At 37.2% G+C, this 20,500-nt stretch overlaps 1 protein-coding gene across 2 annotated transcripts in view; it reads left to right on the plus strand.

Annotated features, from left to right (window-relative positions):
• The window catches only part of ICA1L (islet cell autoantigen 1 like), a 79,156-nt gene extending 59,723 nt beyond the window's left edge, over nt 1-19,433 (plus strand). The window contains exons 10-13 of one of the 2 annotated variants that reach the window (XM_074299014.1): nt 8,349-8,423; nt 14,347-14,604; nt 15,917-16,015; nt 17,892-19,433. In XM_074299014.1, the coding sequence (XP_074155115.1) occupies nt 8,349-8,423; nt 14,347-14,604; nt 15,917-16,015; nt 17,892-18,010 (551 nt within the window). In that variant the 3' untranslated portion in view covers nt 18,011-19,433. The remainder of the gene's footprint in view (nt 1-8,348; nt 8,424-14,346; nt 14,605-15,916; nt 16,016-17,891) is intronic. The other variant, XM_074299015.1, reaches the window with a different exon arrangement.
• The last annotated feature ends 1,067 nt before the right edge of the window (nt 19,434-20,500 follow it).

A 20,500-nucleotide genomic window follows, 5' to 3' on the forward strand; every position in this document is an offset into this window, starting at 1 on the left:
TCATTCATAAAAAACCCTCATTATTTTGAACCCTTGTTTCTAACTCTTGCTTCATCTCTTCCAGGAATTCTACTTAAGTTTTTGCTCAAGCACTGTTTTTCTTTGAGGGTTTACTTGTAAATATTTTTTTTTAATTTTTTATTTTATTTTATAATTATAACATTTTTTTCGACAGTACATATGCATGGGTAATTTTTTACAACATTATCCCTTGCACTTACTTCTATTCAGATTTTTTCCCTTCCTCCCCCAACCCCCTCCCCCAGATGGCAAGCAGTCTTATATATGTTAAATATATTACAGTATATTCTAGATACAATATATGTGTGTAGAACCGAATTTTTTTTGTTGCACAGGAAGAATTGGATTCAGAAGGTAAAAATAACAGTTTACATTCATTTCCCAGTGTTCCTTTTCTGGATGTAAATGATTCTGCCCATCATTAATCAATTGGAATTGGATTAGTTCTTCTCTATGTTGAAGAAATCCACTTCCATCAGCATACATCCTCGTACAGTATCATTGTTGAAGTGTATAATGATCTTCTGGTTCTGCTCGTTTCACTCAGCATCAGTTGATGTAAGTCTCTCCAAGCCTCTCTGTATTTCTCCTGTTGGTCATTTCTTATAGAACAATAATATTCCATAACATTCATATACCATAGTTTACCCAACCATTCTCCAATTGATGGACATCCATTCATCTTCCAGCTTCTAGCCACTATGAAAAGGGCTGCCACAAACATTTTGGCACATACAGGACCCTTTCCCTTCTCTAGTAGTTCCTTGGGGTATAAGCCCAGTAGTAGTATGGCTGGGTCAAAGGGTATGCACATTTTGATAACTTTTTGGGCATAATTCCAGATTGCTCTCCAGAATGGTTGGATTCTTTCACAACTCCACCAACAATGCATCAGTGTCCCAGTTTTCCTACAGCCCCTCCAACATTCATCATTATTTGTTCCTGTCATCTTAGCCAATCTGACAGGTGTGTAATGATACCTCAGAGTTGTCTTAATTTGCATTTCTCTGATCAGTAGTGATTTGGAAACTTGTAAATATTTTTGAATCATTCTCTTTTAATTTTGTTCTTTGAGCATCCCTGTCACCAATAATGACTTTTATGATGGAACTTCTTTTTTTTCCTTAGTCTTCCAGCCTACTGACTTCAAACGAAGTTTAGGCCAACCTCTATGTACTTCTGATGGGATGCTCCAAGCCATGTCTGTTACTGTTTTTTGGAGATAATGATTACAGTTTTTCCAGTGTCTCAGGGCCAACCCAGGCTGAGAACCTACAAGTTTTCAGTGCTTCCAAAGTTATCTGATTCCGAGCAAAATCTGATCACAACCCTTCTGCTTTGGGCTCTGTAAGGTCCCATCCCTGCATTTCAGTCTGTGCCCTTGCTCTGACCAGAGCTCTAGTAGCTGTAGCTGGCATCAGTTATTTAGAGTTATCCACAGTTGCCCTTTGGTCTAGAGATTCTTTCCCTTGTTAATCTCTTGCCAAGGCTTGGACTGAGACACCTTTTTCACAGAGCCACCCAGCTGCTGCTTGCTTCTGAGCTTGCTCCTTGCTTAGTATGTAGAATAGGGCCTGTGACCATTCCTCACTTTGGGATGCCATCTTCAACATCCCTATGTCTGGCACTGGCTACATGGTCCTAAGGTATGGAGCTGGCAGTGGGCACCTGGATGTACTATGCCCCACAGGTAGAACAACCCCTTCCTGCAGGAACTTCACATGGCCACAGATACCTTTGTCTCTCTCTATGGACCTCAGCTGGAAAAAGGATCCACTATCATTTTATTCTTCAGCTTTGCGGTCAGGACTTGATCCTGTTCATTTTCCAGGTCACGGTATAGAATGTCTGTAGGATAGAACTCTTCTGCATTTCTTCCTGCTACTCCAGTAGCTTGGCTCTGACTTTTTCCTTCTTGCTGACAGACAACAGAAAATATCTTCTTTTCTGTTGTTTTCCATGGAGTTGATTAGGGTATATGACCCATTGTCTCCATTCTCAGTCTTCCTTTTTTTTTGGGGGGGGGGGAATGGACAACCTCTCATTCTGCAGTTTAGTCCCTCAGTGTACATTGATTCATCTGTTGTAAGCATTGTAGAGCTTGTATATGTTGTTTCAGGCCAGCTCCTTATAAAGTTCATCACTCCACTTTCATGTTTATTCCCTTGTGTGCTTTTAAAAACAAATACCTTGTAGATCACAACATAACATTCTCATTTTTTTGGTTATTGTTTGCTTGCATTTTGTTTTCTTGCTCATTATCTTTCTTTTTTCATCTGATTTTTCTTGTGTGGCAAGATAATTGTATAAATATATTTACATATTGGATTTAACATATATTTTAATGTGTATAATATATATCAGATTGCTTGCCATCTAGGGGATGGGGGGAAGGAGGGGAAATTTTGGAACACAAGGCTATGCAAAGGTCAATGTTGAAAAATTATCTGTGCATATGTTTTGAAAATAAAAAGTTTTAATAAAAAAGGAAAACAAATAAAAACAAATATCTTTTTTTAACCCAATAGATATCTTTTTTGTTCTGTTTTTTTTCTTTTAATAGTTTTTAAAGATGAGGATAATATATTTAATCTCTTATTTTTTCCTTCTTTTTAATTGTGATTTTGTTGCTTTATGTCTCCCATTCTTTTCATGTTGCTGGGCAGAGTCAGTATACTCAGCTTGTTGCACATGGAGGATACAGTCCTATCCAGGGTAGGGTTTTAGCTGAGACTTTGAAGCAGGAGGGAAATCTCTAAGTCTAAAAACACAAGTATGTGGATTATTTTGTTGGCTATTTGGGAGTAAGGAGACAGGTAGAAGAGAACTGTATAAACATTTAATGCTTTTAAGCTTGTGGTGCTTTCAGCTTTTTTTTTTTTTTTGAGATTAATTCAATTCTCTTGTTCTACCTCTGCCCCATAAATAATAATATTATTTTGTAACAGTACATTTCACTTTGCATGAGCTCATTGAAATCTTTCTCTGTTTTTCTGCTCATTTCTTTTTTTTTTAATTTAAATTTTTTTTATTTTTACAAAAATTTTATGCATAGGTAATTTTCCATTGCAAAACTTTTTGCTTCAACTTTTCCCCTCCTTCCCCCCACCCCCTCCCCCAGGTGGCAGGTTGACCAATACATGTTAAATATATTAACGTATAAGTTAAATACAATATATGTATACGTGTCCAAACAGTTATTTTGCTGTAGAAAAAGAATCGGACTTTGAAACAATGTACAATTAGCCTGTGAAGGAAATCCAAAATGCAGGGGGACAAAATTAGAGGGATTGGACATTCTATGTAGTGGTTCATAGTCATCTCCCAGAGTTCTTTCTCTGGGTGTAGCTGGTTCAGTTCATTACTGCTCTATTGGAACTGATTTGGCTCATCTCATTGTTAGAGAGGGTCTCATCCATCAGAATTGACATCATATAGTATTGTTGTTGAAGTATATAATGATCTCCTGATCCATCATTTCTTATAGCACAGTAGTATACCATCATAATCACCTACTTCAATTTAATCGCCAATCTCTAGTTGATGGGCATCCCCTCAATTTCTAATTCTTTGTCCTGAGAAAAGAGCTGCTATAAATATTTTTGAACATATAGGTTCTTTTCATTTAAAAAAATTTTTTTTATCTCTTTTGGGGTATGTGCCTACGTGCATTGTTAGATCAAAAGGTATGCATGTTTTTTTTTATAATTTATTAATTTTATAATTATAATTTTTTGACAGTACATATGCATGGGTAAATTTTTTTTTTTACAACATTATCCCTTGTATTCACTTTGCCAAATTTTCCCCTCCCTCCCATTACCCCTCCCCTAGATGACAGGCAATTCCATATATGTTAAATGTGTTACAATATATCCTAGATACAATATATGTGTGTAAAACCAAATTTCTTATTGCACAGTAAGAATTGGATTCCGAAGGTATAGTAACCTGGGTAGAAAGACAATAGTGTAAACATTTTATACTCCTTTCCCAGTGTTCCTTCTCTGGGTGTAGCTATTTCTGTCCATCATTGATCAACTGGAACTGAATTGGATCTTCTCTATTTTGAAGATATCCACTTCAATTTGAATATATCTTCATATAAAATCATTGTTGAAGTGTATAGTGATCTCCTGGTTCTGCTCCTTTCACTCAGCATCAGATCATGTAAGTTTCTCCAAGCCTCTCTGTATTTCTCCTGTTGGTCATTTCTTACAGAGCAATAATATTCTATAACATTCATATACCATAATTTACTATTCTCCAATTGATGGGCATCCATTCATTTTCCGGTATGCATGGTTTTAAAGCCCTTTGAACATAGTTTCAAGATGCTTTACAGAATGGTTGAATTAGTTCACACTTCCATAGTACCTCAGAATTGCTTTAATTTGCATTTCTCCAATCAATAGTTAGAGTATGTTTTTTTCATGTGGCTACTAATAGCTTGATTACTTTATCTGAAACTTCATATCTTTTAATATCTATCAATTGGGGAAAGGTTCTTATTGACTCACTTCCCTCTATGTTTGAGAAATGAGTCCTTTATCAGAGAAACTTGCTTCAAAATTCTTCTCACAATTACTTTTGCTAACGTATATCCTCCCAATTTATTTTGTTTTCTCTCTCCTTTTACCCTGTTCCTTCTCAAAAGTATTTTGCTTTTGATTACCTCTGCCCCTGATATGCCCTCTTTTCAATCACTCTCCCCCCTTCTCATATCTTCTTCCCTCTTACTTTCCTAAAGGGTAAAACAGATTTCTCTACGCAAATGTGTATATTATTTCTGCTTTGAGCCAATTCTCACGAGAATAAGGTTTACTCACTCCCCTTCTTCCCCTTCATTGTCAAAGCCTTTTCTTATCTCTTTTATGGCATATAATTTACACCATTCCACCTTTCTCCCAGTACATTCCTCCCTCACCCCTTAGTTTTATTTTTAGATGTTATCCTTTCATATTCAACTCATACCCCTGCCTTCTATCTGTATATACTTTTCTAATTGTCCTGTCATAATAATGAGAGAATTCCCATGAGTTACAAGTATCATCCCCCCATATAAGAATGTAAACAGATTAACCTTATTAAGTCCCTTGTGATATCACTTTCCTGATTACTCCCTTATGCTTCTCCTGATTTCTGTATTTGGATTCACCTTTGGTCTTTTCCTCATAAATACTTAAAAGTCCTGTCTTTCATTGAATGTGTATCTTCTCCCTTGAAGATTATACTCAGTTTTGCTGGGTAGGTGATCTTGGTTGTAATCACAACTTCATTTTTTCTTCAAGTATCATATTCCAAGTCCTCTGATCCTTAAATGTAGAAGCTGCCAAATCTTGTGATATCCTGACTGTGGCTCCACAATACTTGAATTGTTTCTTTCTAACTGCTTGCAATATTTTCTCCTTGGCCAATCAGGATCATTTAGCTAGATTCTTCTCTCAGCTGATGGCTTCTAGCTGTCACTGCTCTTGTGTCTTCAGTTATTCTTATCAGAATCCTATTTCATTATCCTTCAGCAGCTGAATGAGATTTTCCTGCCTCCCAAAGACTCATTTTTACTTAAAAAGCCCTAATTCCCCAAATTTCTCTTATTAAATCAATCATCTTTTTTTTCAGTCATATTTTTAGTTGCCAGATGTTAATGTAATTTCTCTCTGTTTTTTAGTTTTATTGTCTTTTTTCATAAAACATTTGTGTGTAGATGAGCCAAGGTAGCTTTAGTGTCCTTGAAACTTTGTCTTTTCATTCCAATTTTTCCAGTTTTTAATTGCTAAAAGTTAGCTTTCTGCCTCTTTGTAACCTCAAACTCTTTACACACAAGTAATGTATTCTACTTGTTCCCAAATTGATTTGTGCCTTAATATTTACACCCCAGTTCATTATTTTCTGACTAAAAGTATTAAAATCCCATTTGAAAGCTGTTTCCTCATGTAGATACTAATAAGTAGTTGCTTTTTTTAAAAGTGAAGTAAATTTTTAACTTCTTATAGGTATCAAAATATTTCTTGTAGCAATTATATATTACATCTTTTAATAGTTAATATGAATCTTTTCCTTTACACAAAAACGCCTTTTCTGTACATTGCATATTTAAACTGTCCCATATGGATGGAGCCTTAAAGGGATAGTGCATCTTTTACTAGTATAATTTTGATTTTTGAATAGTTGAAGTATATAAGAAGAAACTTCAAGTCAGTTTCAGTTAATTGGAAAAATCATAAGGCTCATAAAAGGGAAGAGAACTCAGAAAAATCTACCAATTCTCTAAATTTGTAAGGCTTTTCAAAAATGTTCTCTATTTTTTTTCCCTCTATAAGATTTTTCTAGGGATAAGGATTCCCTACTTCTCCCTCCACAGTTCCTAAACTCTTCCATATAGTGAACCAACATTTTTTTGCACTTAAGACTATTTCCTTTTATTTGGAACCATATAGACAGAGAAGAGCTGTCCAGCTCTTCATGTACTCTGCATTCAGCCGTGTGTCCTTGGACAAGTCATTTTACCTGTTTTTCAAAGTTTCTTCAACTGTAACATGGGGATAATAATAGCAGCCATATCCCACAGTTGTTGTGAAATCTCAAATGAGATAATATTTTCAAAATGTCACATAGCAGACCGTAGTAAAACATGCTTGTCTTCTTGTACATTTGGAATAAAGTTGTGGGCATTTTATTTTCTTAGCATGGTTCCAAATTGCTTTCAAAAGTGATTAATGATGGCACATCCCATTTCTGAAAAACAATTTCTTATTACTTTACAGAAATAGATTCCAAAGCTTCTAGTGGGAAAGCTTTCTGAACTTAATTAAAGATCTCATATTCAAAACTTTTCTAGCTTGGTAGAAAGACCTCCCCAAAACTGGGCTTCGACTTTAAGAATTTAGGGTCATCTGCTTAACATCTTTGTACCACTGGCCTGTTTCAAAATGTTTTAAAACAAAATGTTTTCATTTTTCAGGGTGGCAACAGATTTTTCAAAAGGAGAAAGTCTATAGAAATTTTCAAATTTATTCATCAGTCTCATGCATTGTGTCTTTCTCACCAAACATAGAAGCCTTCCAAAATTGCTGTTATTGTTCTTTAGTGTTGTGGCCAACAGCTGAGTTTGAAATAGGTTTAGTATCATTTCCTTCAAGAATTAACTCGTCTTTAGGGGCTTGAGAAACAGCATAAGCAATACCTGTTTTCATGTTTACTCTTTGGATATAATTTTCACTTAAAAAGTTTCTGATTTCCACAAGTGAACTATTCTCTTGAATTAACCTGAGAGCATGCCTTTGATCGTATTTTGTGAATGACTACAGACTGGGAATTGTTGCAAGTTCTTTTTTATTTTCCTGCTTGTTAGTTTTTCTCTTCTTTCCAAAGAAAATGAGCTCAACATGGATATAAACATGGATATGGATATAAAATATGGATATATTTGAAATCCCTCTGAAGAACATTTCCTGTTTCCTCACAGATGCATTATAAGCACACCAGTGGTGCTACAGTGGAACAAACACTGGCTGTGGTGTTAGGGAATCTGGGTCCTCATCTGATGTTTCTCCCTGTGCAACAGTGGGCAAGCCTCAGTTCCCTCATCTTTAAAATGAGAGGTGGAACGAAATGGGCTTTCTGAGGGCCCTTCTCTGCCCTACACCTATGGTCCTGTGACCTTCAAGTTCAAATTCTAATCCTGCCACTTGGTACCCGCAGGACTTTGGGGTGTTATTCAGCTTGTCTGGCTGTTTCCTTATCTGCAAAAGAAGATGCGACAGCAAGTGATCTAAAATTCTTAGCTCTACAGCTATAATTCAATGACCACCAGTTCAAATCCTGGCTCTACCACTTAATGACTGCATAATTTTGGTCAAGATATTTAACTTCTTTGAGTTTCATGCTTCCCATTTGTAGAATGAGGAAGTAAGGTTAAGATACTTTTCCAACTCAGAATTTATGATTTATAAATATCACATATATTTCTACAATTCAGTTTCTCTGGAGTAGGGCATTCATCAATAAAGGTCTTAGCCTTTCTCTAGATTACTAGACTAAGAATTGCTATAGCTGAAACATTACTACCTGGAACTTAGCTAAATTAGTTTACAGTTTGCAGAGACACAATCCATTCCCAACCCCATATGTGAAACCTTTCCACCTTAGTAAAACCATTTTTCAAGAATTCAGGATTCTTTCTAAGCCAACCAGAGGTAACATGGAATGGGACTGGAGAAATAACCACATGCTGAATTGGTTCTTTTGGGCTTTGCAGATACCTATTTTGTATTTTATCTTTTTTTTTTTTAACCTGAAATCAAACAATGGTTATTTTCTTTCAGCAACAGAGGATCACAAAGAAAACTATTTTCAAATGAGCGAATTTGAAGCATCTCAGTTTTCTGGACCTGAAAATGGTAAGAAAGTAATTCAAAACCCTGAGATGTTCTTGTATTTATAGAGTTATAATTTAAAGCTGGAAGAGCTCCCAGAAACCATCTAGTTCAATCCTTTCATAACACAGAGGAAAAAAACTGAAGTCAAAGAACTTGACCAAGTAATGAGTGACCAGGTTAGTTAAGTGTCAGATGGTGAGATTGGAACTGTGATGTGGAAAAAGTTTGAGAGACATCATTTTTGGGTAATCAATCATTTTATTGATTATGCCAGCAGACAATTAATCAAAGAGGTCAGTGGCCCTGTCCAATGACAAAGATGGATTGTGGCAATTTCTTAATGTTTTTGTGCCCTTGGAAGAGTGGGTATTCCCAATGGGGGGCAATTTATTCTCACGAATGTTATAATGAGAGGTAGACTTATTCTAATGAAGGGTTGGTGGTTATGACTTTGATTATGTCACTCATGGACAAAGAGAGACTATCTCAAACATCTGTCCCCTAGCCTGCCTGAGTAGAAAACAGTGGGGCAGAATTCACTTCAGATTAAATTCTTTGTAAGGTTCTCTAGTTGGGTGGGATAGAAAAAGCATTTACCTCAGGAATTTGAGCAATCTCATCCATCAACAGTGTTCTTCAGAGAGCAAACAACTTGTAGGTTTCTGGTTTCTACATGGAGAATTAAGAAGGGAAAACCTCAATCCTAATTTAAAAATTGGTTATTAATAGAGAAATTATCATTTTTCTCAAAACTCAGGTCTTCTGACACTAGTGAAATTATAGAGAGAATAATTGAATTTTTAATTGGGGATCTGCCTCATTGCCATTATTCTGGATAGTTGGCATTTTATTATAGATAGTGATATAGTGAACTTATCCACGAATTGACCCAGTCAAACAAGCATTTTTAAGGTTCCTATTATATTCCAGAGAAATTTATGAGGTGTGGGAGAGGATAACTGATGGATGTGGATGTGGAGATGGCATGAAAGAGACATGGATGACATCTAATTCACCAATTTTTCTGTAATTTTCACTTCCTTTACCCTGTGACTAACAAACTCCTGCATCTTTTGCTCCTCTTATCCTTGTGGTTTAGAATATCTATCTTTTTGGTAACAATCCCTTTCTCCTTCTACCTGGCCTTGCATTCCCATTCTTATGCAGCTCAGCTCGACACTTCTCCACTTCTTGCCTTGCTCACTTCCATTGTGACCTCTGAAACTCACCATCTAGTGGTAACCAATTTCCCTTTACCCTAAACCTCATCCTTTTGTACATTTTTCACCTTCTCTCACTCAAAGTTTCAAAGAAACTTGTTTTCTCCAAAAACACTTACCACATGCCAGACTTTTCCAATGCTGGTCATTCCCTCTCTGATACCCCTAACACACAGGTATTCAGAACTAATCACAGTCCTACAGAAGTGGTTTGATCAGAGCAAAGTATCATAGGATTATCACTTTATTTCATCTGTTAGTGAAGAAACATGTGTAAATGAGCTCTCAGCTATTCTTCAGGTAGTAGGACTGCAGTCTTGTACTGGGGATCTAAAAACAAAAAGAAAGGAAGGAAAGAAGGAAGAAAAAAAGAAGAAGAAAGGAGGGAAGGAAGGAAAAAGGAAAGGGAAAAAGGAAAGAAAACAATCACTACTCTAAAGAAACTTATATCCTAGGAAGGGAAGCACAAACACACATATGTAGGAATCTTAAAAGTACATTTAAAAAATAGGGGAAGTATAAAGGAAGAGGAGGCTTTAAGAGAAGCTGACACTCAGTTTTATATGTTTTAAAGATATTCACAGAACATCTGGGTGATGTTCAAGAAGCAAGTGGAAGTAGAGGTTGCTTCCTCAGCACTTCAGACTAAATATGTCCAAGATAGAATTCATTATGGATGACACCATGATCTTTCTTCTGCTCTTCCTCCAGCGTACCTGACAGAACCATCAAAACCAGTCATTCAGATATATAAGCCAGAAATCATCCTTGACTCTTTACTCTTGCTCATCCACACATTCAGTGAGTTGTCAGTTTTGTAACTTTACCTTTATGACATCTCTTGAATCTCTCCCCTTTCTGCTCACTGTAATGTAATGATTAAATTACTATCAAGTATATCAAGTCAGTTAAGAATTAAGCACTTACTACATGTCACATATTATGCTAAGTTCTGGGGATAGAAAGAAAGGCAAAAAATGTGGCTCCTGCCTTGCAGAAGCTCACATAATGAAGGGGCCCACATGAAAAAACTTGCACATCTAAGTTATTTACAGGGTAAGTGATAGGTGATCTCACAGGTAATCTCAGAAGGAGACCAGCTAACAGGGACTTGAGCTGAGTTGTGCAGGAAAATTGGAGGCAGAGATAAAGAAGGAGAACTTTCCCATCATGGGGAGACAGTCAGTGGAAAGTCATTGTGTAGAGTGCTGGAGCAGTGGGCTGAGGACCAGCAGTATTCAAGTGTAAGTACATGGAGAGCAGGAAGTACAAGGAGCCATCAAAGGTGGCAAGGGGCAGGCTTGTGAAGGGCTTTAAAGCCAAACGGGAGTTTTAAGTCTGATCCTGGAGTGAATTAGGAGCCACTGGAGTTTATGGAATAAAGAGGACAGTGACATGGACAGTCAGGTCCGTGCCTCAGAAAGGTCACTTCAGCAGCTGAGGATGGATTGGAGAATGAAAGCAGGGAACCCATGAAGTAGTCCAAGTGCGAGGTGAGCTGGGCCTGGGTCACGGGATCACTGGCATGAGAGAGGAGAGCAGCTACACGGCAGATCTCATGAAGCACAGGATAGGATAAGACTTAGCAACAGTCTGGTCCTTGTGGGTGGGCTACTCGTGGAGTTGAGAATGACACAGGTTATTGGGAGGATAATGGCGCACCTCAGATAGTAATCCTCTGAAGGACTTAGGATGAAAAATGCTATCCATCCCAGAGCAAGAATTAATTGTGTCTGAATATAGATTGATGCATACTTTTAAAAAATTTTATTTTTCTTGAGAGTTTTTTTGAGCGGGAATCTACATATTCTTTTGCAACATGAATTTTATGGAAATGTTTTGCATAACTTCTCAAGGGTCTTCTTAATGGGTGTGGGGAGAAAGGGAGAGAATCTGGAATTCAGAAGTTTTAAAAACAAAAACAAACTTTAAAAACAAATGTTTTACATGGAACTAGAAAATAAAAATATTTTTTAAAAAACAACTGGAAAAAAAGTTCTGAAGAAGAGAGGGTTTAGGGGGAAAGATAATGAGCTCTGGTTTTGACATGTTCAGTTTGAGATAGTCAAATGACAGTTGGAATGAGAGATTGCAGCTCAGGAGAGAGGCTATGGCTAAATTTATAGATTTGGGAATCATCTGCAATGAATTCATATCTGAAAACATGAAAGCTCATTATATAACCAAGTAAATTAATATATAGAGGAATAAAAAAAGACTCAAGAAAGAGCCTTGAGATATTCTCATGTTTAGGGGGCATGACCTTGTTGAAGAATCAGCAAAGGGGTCTGAAGAACAAACAGGTTCAGGAAAAAGAAGGAAGGAAGGAGAGAGGGAGGGAAGAAGAAAGGGAGGAAAGTGAGCACTTATCAAGCATTATTAGAACTTATTAAGTACTAATTGCTTGGAATGAAGAAGGCCCCTGTTCATGTCAGGCAAGGGTATAGGAGTAAATAGACATGGGTGACATGGAATGAAGAGGACAAAGAGGGAGCCTTCTTCCGTGAAGGAGGCGGGATCTTCCACTGAGAGGGTGGGCCGAGAGAACCCCAGGAAGATCAGAGCGAGGAGTTGTGAAAAGGTTTGAAATCACTGCTGAGAGGGGCAGGGATTGTCAGTGGGAGGTGTACAGTCCGCCTTGCTTCAGAAGGGGTCCAATAGGGATCTAACAACATATTATCTGGAGTGGCCCCAGTCCACATGGTTCTGTGATTTCTTCCGGCTCTGCCCCATAGCATGAGTATGAACAAAGGTGGGAACAAAGGGGAGGACTGATTTAAAGCTGGAATTTGACAAGGCATAGAATGAGGGCCCCAGGGAGAGACTGGAGCATACAGGATGAGGTAGAATTACTCCTTCTGGCATCTTCAATTTCTCTCCCTCTCTACTGACTATTCCCTCTCTTCCTAGAAACATATATCAGTCTACCAAATATAGTTTTAAAAGATTAAACCCCAGCTTCTCTATTTACTTCCTTTTACTGTGGAAGCTTTTGAAAGAATAGTTTATGCTCACTATTTTCACTTCCTCAACTTAACCCCTTTCAGGCTTCTGTCTTCAATGCTCTAAACTTCAATACTCTAAACTATGCTCTCAGAGATGTACTATGACTTATAAGCATTTGTTTTCTTTCTTTCTTGTTTTTCCCCTGGTACAATTGGGGTTAAGTAACTTGGCCAGGATCACACAGCTAGGAAGTATCAAGTGTCTGAGATCAGAGTTGAACTCTGGTCCTCCTGAATTCAGGGCTGGTGCTCTACCCACTGCGCCACCTAGCTGCCCCAAGCATTTATTTTCTTTCCCAGTTGAAAAAAACAAAAACAAACAAACAAAAAAACAAAACCAAAAATATGTGAAGAGTCAAAATAGGGAACGCCTTTACATTGACTTTGCAAATATGTTTTATATCATTCTGTCTTTTCTCCATCATTCTCAAGAGGTGATAACATTCTTCTTTGACTTTCTAGTGTTGGCTGTTGCATAAATCAGAAGTTTGAATTTCTAACGTTACTATAGTATCAGTTGCTCAGTTGGTTCTGCTCACCTCTCAGTCAGTGGTTATCAGTCTTCCCGAGTTCTCTGAAGCTCTCTCTCTTTTTCATCTCCTTCAGCATGACAGTTGTTCAGCCTTACTGTGTCAGCGGACACCCTTTCAATTTCCAATTCTTTACCACCACAAAATGAATTACTAAAAATTTTTTTTGGATATGGGTCCTTTTTCTATTTAATCCCAAAGGACATATTCAATTAAGTGACTTTTGGGGAATAATTTCAATTGCTTTACTAAATGTCTGGTCCAGCCCATAAGGCTACCAGCAGTGCATTATTGTGCCTGTTTCCCACAACCCCTCCAACTTTTGTCATTTTTCTTCTTTTTATTAAGTTTTTATTAACTGAGATTTGCCTTAATTTTTGTTTTTCTAATCATTAGTGATTTGAAACTTTTTTCTGATGGCTATTGATAGCTTGAATTTCTTTTTTTAGAAAACTGCCTGTTGGTTGTATATGTATAACATCAGATTGCTTGCTGTCTTGGAAAGAGGGGAGGTAAGGGAGGGAGAACAAACGTGGAATTCATAATCTTACAAAAAATGAATGTTAAACACTATCTTTACATTGGAAAAAAAATACTATGGAGAAAAAAAAGAAAACTATCTGTTTATATGCTCTGACCTTTTGTCAATTGAGGAATGAATCTTATGCTTATAAATTTGAATCATTGTATATATTTTGAAAAGAAACTTTTATTATAGAAACTTATTACAGAGGTTTTTCCCTCCAAATTATTTCTCATTTGTTCTTTGTTGCATGCAACCTTTTTAAACATAATTTTGTTTCTTATTGATGAAACTCTACCTTCTTCCCCTCTCACCTTCCCCCCACTGAAAAACAAGTTTTTGAAAAATCCTTTGTACCAAATGTGAATAGTCAAATAACACAAGTGAATGTAACCCTGAGTAGGGATGAATGCAGCTAAATATGCTGATCCCCTATTAAGAAATTTTCCTATTTTCCTGTTTGTACTTAGTTCCATATATATTCAGCAAACTAAGCTGGTCATTTTAAAGTATTCTTGTTATCATGCTAATATTTAATAATTTACCAAAATGTGCTATTGTAAAGTATGTTTTTCATATGAACTACAGTGGCTAATTGTTCTCTTTATTGTTTTTGCTCTATATTTTACTTTATTTTTTCTTTTAAAATTTTTTCCCCCAAAACAGTTGCAAAAGATCTTCTTGTAGATTCTCTGGAAGGAGAGGATTTTGAGAAGGAATTCTCATTTTTGAACAACCTACTGAGTCCTAGCTCCTCAAGTACTGGAGAATTTAACCAAGAATGTCAAAATGTCTGTGGGAGCCCCAACACCAGTGTCCCTGCTCAGAATTGTGCTTCAGGAGCAGAGTCTCTTGCTAAGTCATCTGGATTCCTCCCTTCACAACTCTTTGACTTGGGCCTCCATGCTGCTGGAAACTTCAGTAGTAAGTATTTCAGATATATTTTTATGTATATATGTATATTTGTATGTATTTTCTTTATATTTGCATATATTTTTTGTTTCTACAAGCAAAACTCTTAGAGTCAAGATGAAGACCTTTCAAGTTTATTAAAAATTAACACTGAAAAACTCATATTGCTGTATATAGCAATTTGTATATAAAATGTTCACCCTTGAAATCATTTTCTTTCCCCCATTTCCTCCTGGTCGTCACAGAAAACCCCAATACTCAGCTTCAGTTAATTTACCTTCATTGTTATTCTAAGTCTAGGTAGCTCCTTACTTACAAATAATCTCAATTATAATCCATAAAACTGCCATGGGAGCTGGCCTGAAAAACTTGGAACTTTTGGACAACAGGCAATGCAGATTTTATAAATGGATTTTAAAATGGAGTTTTTTAAGCAGTCGCTTCCTAAATGGTCACAATAATAAAATAGAAACTCTAAAATTGGGAAATTTCAAACAATGCAGGGTTTAGAGGTTCAAGATACCTTAGAAAATATGCAGTCAAACCTCAAATTCAGAAAAGACAAATGCCTTTCCCAAGACCATCTGCGTGTGCAGAATTAGGACTCCAAACCTATTCATCACTGGCCAAGGTTAGGATTCTTTCTATAATACTGTCCTGGGAAGAGTAATTCACTGCCTGGTGCTACTGCATTAAGCTGAATTTAGAAAAGTTATTGCCAGTTAAAGTCACTTCTTAATACAGATTATTATTATTTCTGTCTTCTCTCAGCTTTGCCGAGATAACCTTATTTTATAGATGTGAAAATCAAGATTCACACAGTCATGTACATCAAACTGTGGCAGAGCTGGAAGAGCTTATACATTATATGCATTATATATATTATATACATATACAATATATATTAATATGCATTAAATAGAAGTTCACGCACTGTGGACTGGAGAAATTTCCTGGTTTTGTCCATCCAATTCAGTCATGCGCGACTCTTCATGGCCCCATGTAGGGTTTTCTTGGCAAAGATACTAGAGTGATTTGCCATTTCCTTCTCTGTCCATTTGATAGATGAGGTAACTAAGGTAAACAGAGTTAAAGTGAATGGCCCAGGGTCACACAGATAGTAAATGCCAGAGGCTGGATTTGAACCTTAGGAAGATGAGTCGTCCTGACTCTAGGCCCAGCTCTCTGTCCACCATACCACCTAGCTGCCCAATTGAAATATTGTACTTTTGGGGGAAAAGTCTTAGGGGATTTGAAACCTTGTTTCCTTTTTCAGTGACATTATTTTTGTGTGTGTCTCACAATTCATTAATTTTTCTTTAAGGCTGGACCTCTCAGAGGAAATCAGTATTTTCTCTTTCATACACAGATTCTGATAACCAGCCTGTGCCTTCACAGAGTAAACCAAAGAAATCACCAATATGTAAGTTGTCTTTTATTCTCACAAAAAAGAATGAATAGAACTCAAATATTTTTCAGGAATATCAGTGGCGTAGGGTTTTCTACATAATTGATAGAATGCCTTGCTGAATAAAAGGGAGATTGTTGAGGAAGGAAAGGTGTATATATTGGTGGTCATAGTAAAAATTTAAATTGAGGAGATTGAGCTCCTTTCTCTCACTTTACTGGTTTGTATCTCAGCCACTAAAAATCAGGTTTGTGACCAATACCCAACATGTTGCCCATAAATAGGACAGCTGCTAAATTTTGAGTACCATTCAAATTATATAAAACCTCAAAATTGTTGTCATGTTTCAAGATTGTAGGGCTTCAAAAATATCAGAATAGTGATTCTCTAACTGCTGGGGGGTCCTACAGCTGACTTGACAAGTTTATATTTCATAAAAATACATAGTAGTGTAGACAAGATGTATTTGTCTCTTAAAGTAACCCACTTTTATGGTCTATATTGATCCTTATCAATTTCCAGTCAAGACACACGTTGCTCCAATAAAAAGAGGTATGAACTAATAAAACAAGATAGTTTTAGAATTTTAAATAGGTTTGGAGTTGGCACTGAGTTGTGCCTAAATGTTCAAAGACATAACAAAGTCCTCTAAGGAGACATTTTATGTCTTGCTTTTTACATATCTTAAACATTTTCCTGATTTCTGTAAATAAGTTGTCTGTTAAAAACTATTTATAAATATATTTTTTGCCATTCATTTAGATATAGATATTAGCCTTAATCTTGAATTTTACCCAAGTATCTTTGCAATGTGGTATCATGCAAGCACAAACCTACCTAGGAAATTGCCACCTCCTAATAGAAACTTTGGACTTTTGTCTCATTTGATTTTTATACCCATTTTTGCAATTTCTTATGGTTTCCAGCAGTTGTTTAAGTATAACCCAGAGGCCTTCTATGAAATACAAAGTGTCTCTAGCTGCTTTTTAGATTTGTTCTTAGGCTTGTCCTTCTACTACTCCCCCACACCCCAGCCTTCTTGGCGCAAATAAAAGAACCCAGAAGTATTTCTAGCGTCTCTCCCTTTATCCCCAACCACGATGCAGTAGTCCTATCCTCCATTCACTCTCCTTTAGCCCAAGTTGCCTCCCTTCTGAGTAATCTCAGATGGGCCCCAGAAGGGGTCTCTCCTGCCCCTCGCGGTTTTCACAAGTCCTGGGAACCCTTGTTGGTCTCAGACTCTTCTGCTCACGGGTCACTTTCCTCCCTTTCTTTCCCCTAAAATAGTAGGGCTTAGAGAAAGATTGTTTTTTAAGCCCAGGACCTGTTTTACCTTGCCGCCCAACTGTCTCCTTTATTTTTTACCCTCAGATTGTTGTTCTGGTTCTGAAATTTAAAAAACAAGGCCTTTCCTGTCTTCCTCTCTCAAAAGCTACCAAATTTGTGGAGTCCTTCTTTGCCTCCAGCTGCTCCCCAGGTCTGTGTGTGGGACTGGCAAGCTCACTATCCCTGGGGGTCTGGACTCATTCCTTACCTCACAGTGTATCCTCACTCTGCCACCCTCTGTCACCTGTGGACAGAAAACCATACTGTATCTCTGCCAGGCCTGTGTGAGTACTCAGCACGCCTATGTGAAAAATCTTTGAGAATCCTTCTGGACTAAAATTGACAACTATATTCTTCTGTGAGAAGTGCCGTCTACACTCTATTGTTTTAAAACAAGAAAAACAAAACTCAAAAATATACACATTTGATCATTGATATAATTCATAATTTCTTGTGTACAAATTTCTTTAAAATATTTGTTTTAAAGCTCTATCAAAATAAGATTATACCAAGATATTAAACCACTCGTCTTTAACGTCCCTTTTCTTCCCTTTTTTGCTCACAGCTCCAGAAGGTGGTAATAACCAAGATATGTCTGCCTGGTTTAACCTGTTTGCAGACCTGGATCCCCTTTCGAATCCAGATGCCATCGGACACTCAGATGATGAACTCCTTAATGCTTGACTAGAATTACTAAGTAGACAATTAAGTAGATAATTATAACGTCCCATCGATGGCCTTGAGGTATCAAACTTTGTAACATATTGCCTTTGTGGGAAGGAACTCAGACTGCAATTCAGACACAAGCCTGTCCTGTAGGAGTCAGACACTTGATGGGTGGTGTCTAGTAAAGCACCAAGCGAACACCTTACCCGGCTCTGTCCATGTTTCCCAGGAACATGTGGAAAGCACCACAAGCTCTTGAGAGCCCGAGAGATATTCCCAGAGGATAGATGCCCATTTCCATGGAAACAGCCTGACTCGGGCCATGTGATGGTCGGAGCCTTTTGGGAGCCCAGCCATTGTCTGGCACAGGGTTCTGTGGCTGCAGTGAGAGAGCGCTGCAGCCGGCAGGTGGGTGTGAGAAGCAGGGGCCTTGAGTTCTATGTTAAAAGTCTTACTGGGACCATATGAACTTTGTTAATTTAAAACTAGATTAAAAACTTAACTCGGTCTGAAAGGATTCCACAGAAAAGTAGTGCCTATTTGCCCATTGAAATCAAGTTTGCCAGTTGCTTAATTTTTAATTCTTTGAAAAGCAGGAGAACCTCTATTCTACTCAACTAAGAATATGGTTAAAGTAGGTTAGTCTATCCCAGCTAAGTGGAAAATTCTTCCTATCTCACATATTTACGGTGTAGTCATGGTCCTGGACCTGTTACATAATGTATTCCAAAGGGGGGGAAAAAAGGGGGAAAAAAGGATATAAAAACGCCTGAGCAAGCCACAATAGTGTCTTCCAGATGCACACTGAAGATGCCTTCACCTGTATTTGATTTAGGTCCTATTCGTAAAGAGCAGGTTCCTTTAAGATTTTTGCATAGACTTTTCCCCTATCTTTTGCAGGGGCTTCAGGCCCCAAGAGCAGAAAAACGGAATGCAAGCTTCAATGGGGGAGCAGCTTGATTTTGCTGGTGGGGCTGATTTAGGCCTGTAGTTCTCGAGGCAATTTGTTACAGTTGAATCTTTAAAGCTTTGAGGCAAAATCTTTCAACACCTAGTAAAGGTACAGTAGCATCAGTTTGTGCGGGGAAGAGCTGATGAGCAGTGTGAAGTGTGCAGTATGGCTTCTTTCTTAGCATCATGACCTGCTTTTGTTCTTTTTTCTTGTGGCATTCTTTGGTCCCCAATATGCCCCCCTGCTAACTGATCATTGTGTATGTTCACTGTTGCTTCCGTATGCGCCTACGGACACAGAACATTTCTGGAAATTGAAGCCTTCACTTAAGCTACAACATATAACTTGTCCTGCTTAGAAAACAAGGCAGGTGAAAAGGAAAGCTCGTCATTTCCAGAGAATAAACAACTCAGAGGGATTAAAAATTAGGTGGGAAAAAAAACCATATTAGCAGAGGTTTTCATTAAAAAATACTTCCAAGAACTCACATTCATGTTGATCTTCATTCAGTTGTTCCTATTTCCCCAAAAGAAAAGTGTGCTTTTGTTCTAACAAAAGTAACACTTTTCCGCTCATGGCTTTGTACTCACTAATACTCATTGCTGAAATAAACAAGGGTGTCAGGAAACCATACTGTTAATATTTTGGTGCTCTCAAACTCTATTGAACTGGAGGTGCTCAAAATAATGGCTGCTTTGATAGACTTTAAGAAGGGTGTGAAACGTCAGATAGAGTTGCATTTCTTTCTTTCTTAAGACGTATTCTTCCTCTCCACACACCCATGAAAAAATGTCCATGTAACCTTTGAATTGGCCTTGGCTGCTTCACTAAGTAATCAAAGCAGGTCCTATAAGAAGGCATGAAAAACCATGTAGGGCATAAAGGACTCCGTTTAAAAGCACTGCCTGAACTTCTTTGAAAACTTTCTTTTTCTAATTAAGGTAGAGAATTTTCACTCTGGCCGAGTCCAAGACAAAGAGCTTGAAGGCTAACCAGCCCTTTGGATCTGACAATTAAGTATACTATAAATAATCTAACAAATCAATATATCAAAATGAAGTTAAGGAGACTAAAAAGAAAGTTTAGTAAAACTGTGGAGTCCTTTTTTCCCTCTCACTTTATGTCAATCAATTCACTAAAAGGCAATAAACTACCATTAAGCTTTCAGAGTATGGCAAGAATATTCTTAAGGGAAAAAAAAAAAAAAAAAAAAAAACCTTCCCATTTTTATACTGATTGCTTGGGTGGGGAGAAGATAGCAAATCTCTTCCTCCATGTTTTTATACCAGAGAAGAATGGATTTATATTATACAAATCTAAATGAATGGCTTCAGAAGTAAACTTTACCTGTCATCTATAGAGATCACATCAAAATCCAATAAAGTGGATTAGGCCTATGTTAAGATCAGATTAATGTAACTTTGTACTTTTTGAAATCTTTAATTATAGAATTTTATAGTTATGAAATATTGGGAACTGGAATTATAGCTGCACATTCAAAACAAATGTTTGCATTAGAAGTCACATTGTGTCAGTCATCAGCAATCGATCGTTTA

This window comes from Sminthopsis crassicaudata, chromosome 3, assembly GCF_048593235.1.
Source record: "Sminthopsis crassicaudata isolate SCR6 chromosome 3, ASM4859323v1, whole genome shotgun sequence".
NCBI classification, from domain to species: domain Eukaryota; kingdom Metazoa; phylum Chordata; class Mammalia; order Dasyuromorphia; family Dasyuridae; genus Sminthopsis; species Sminthopsis crassicaudata.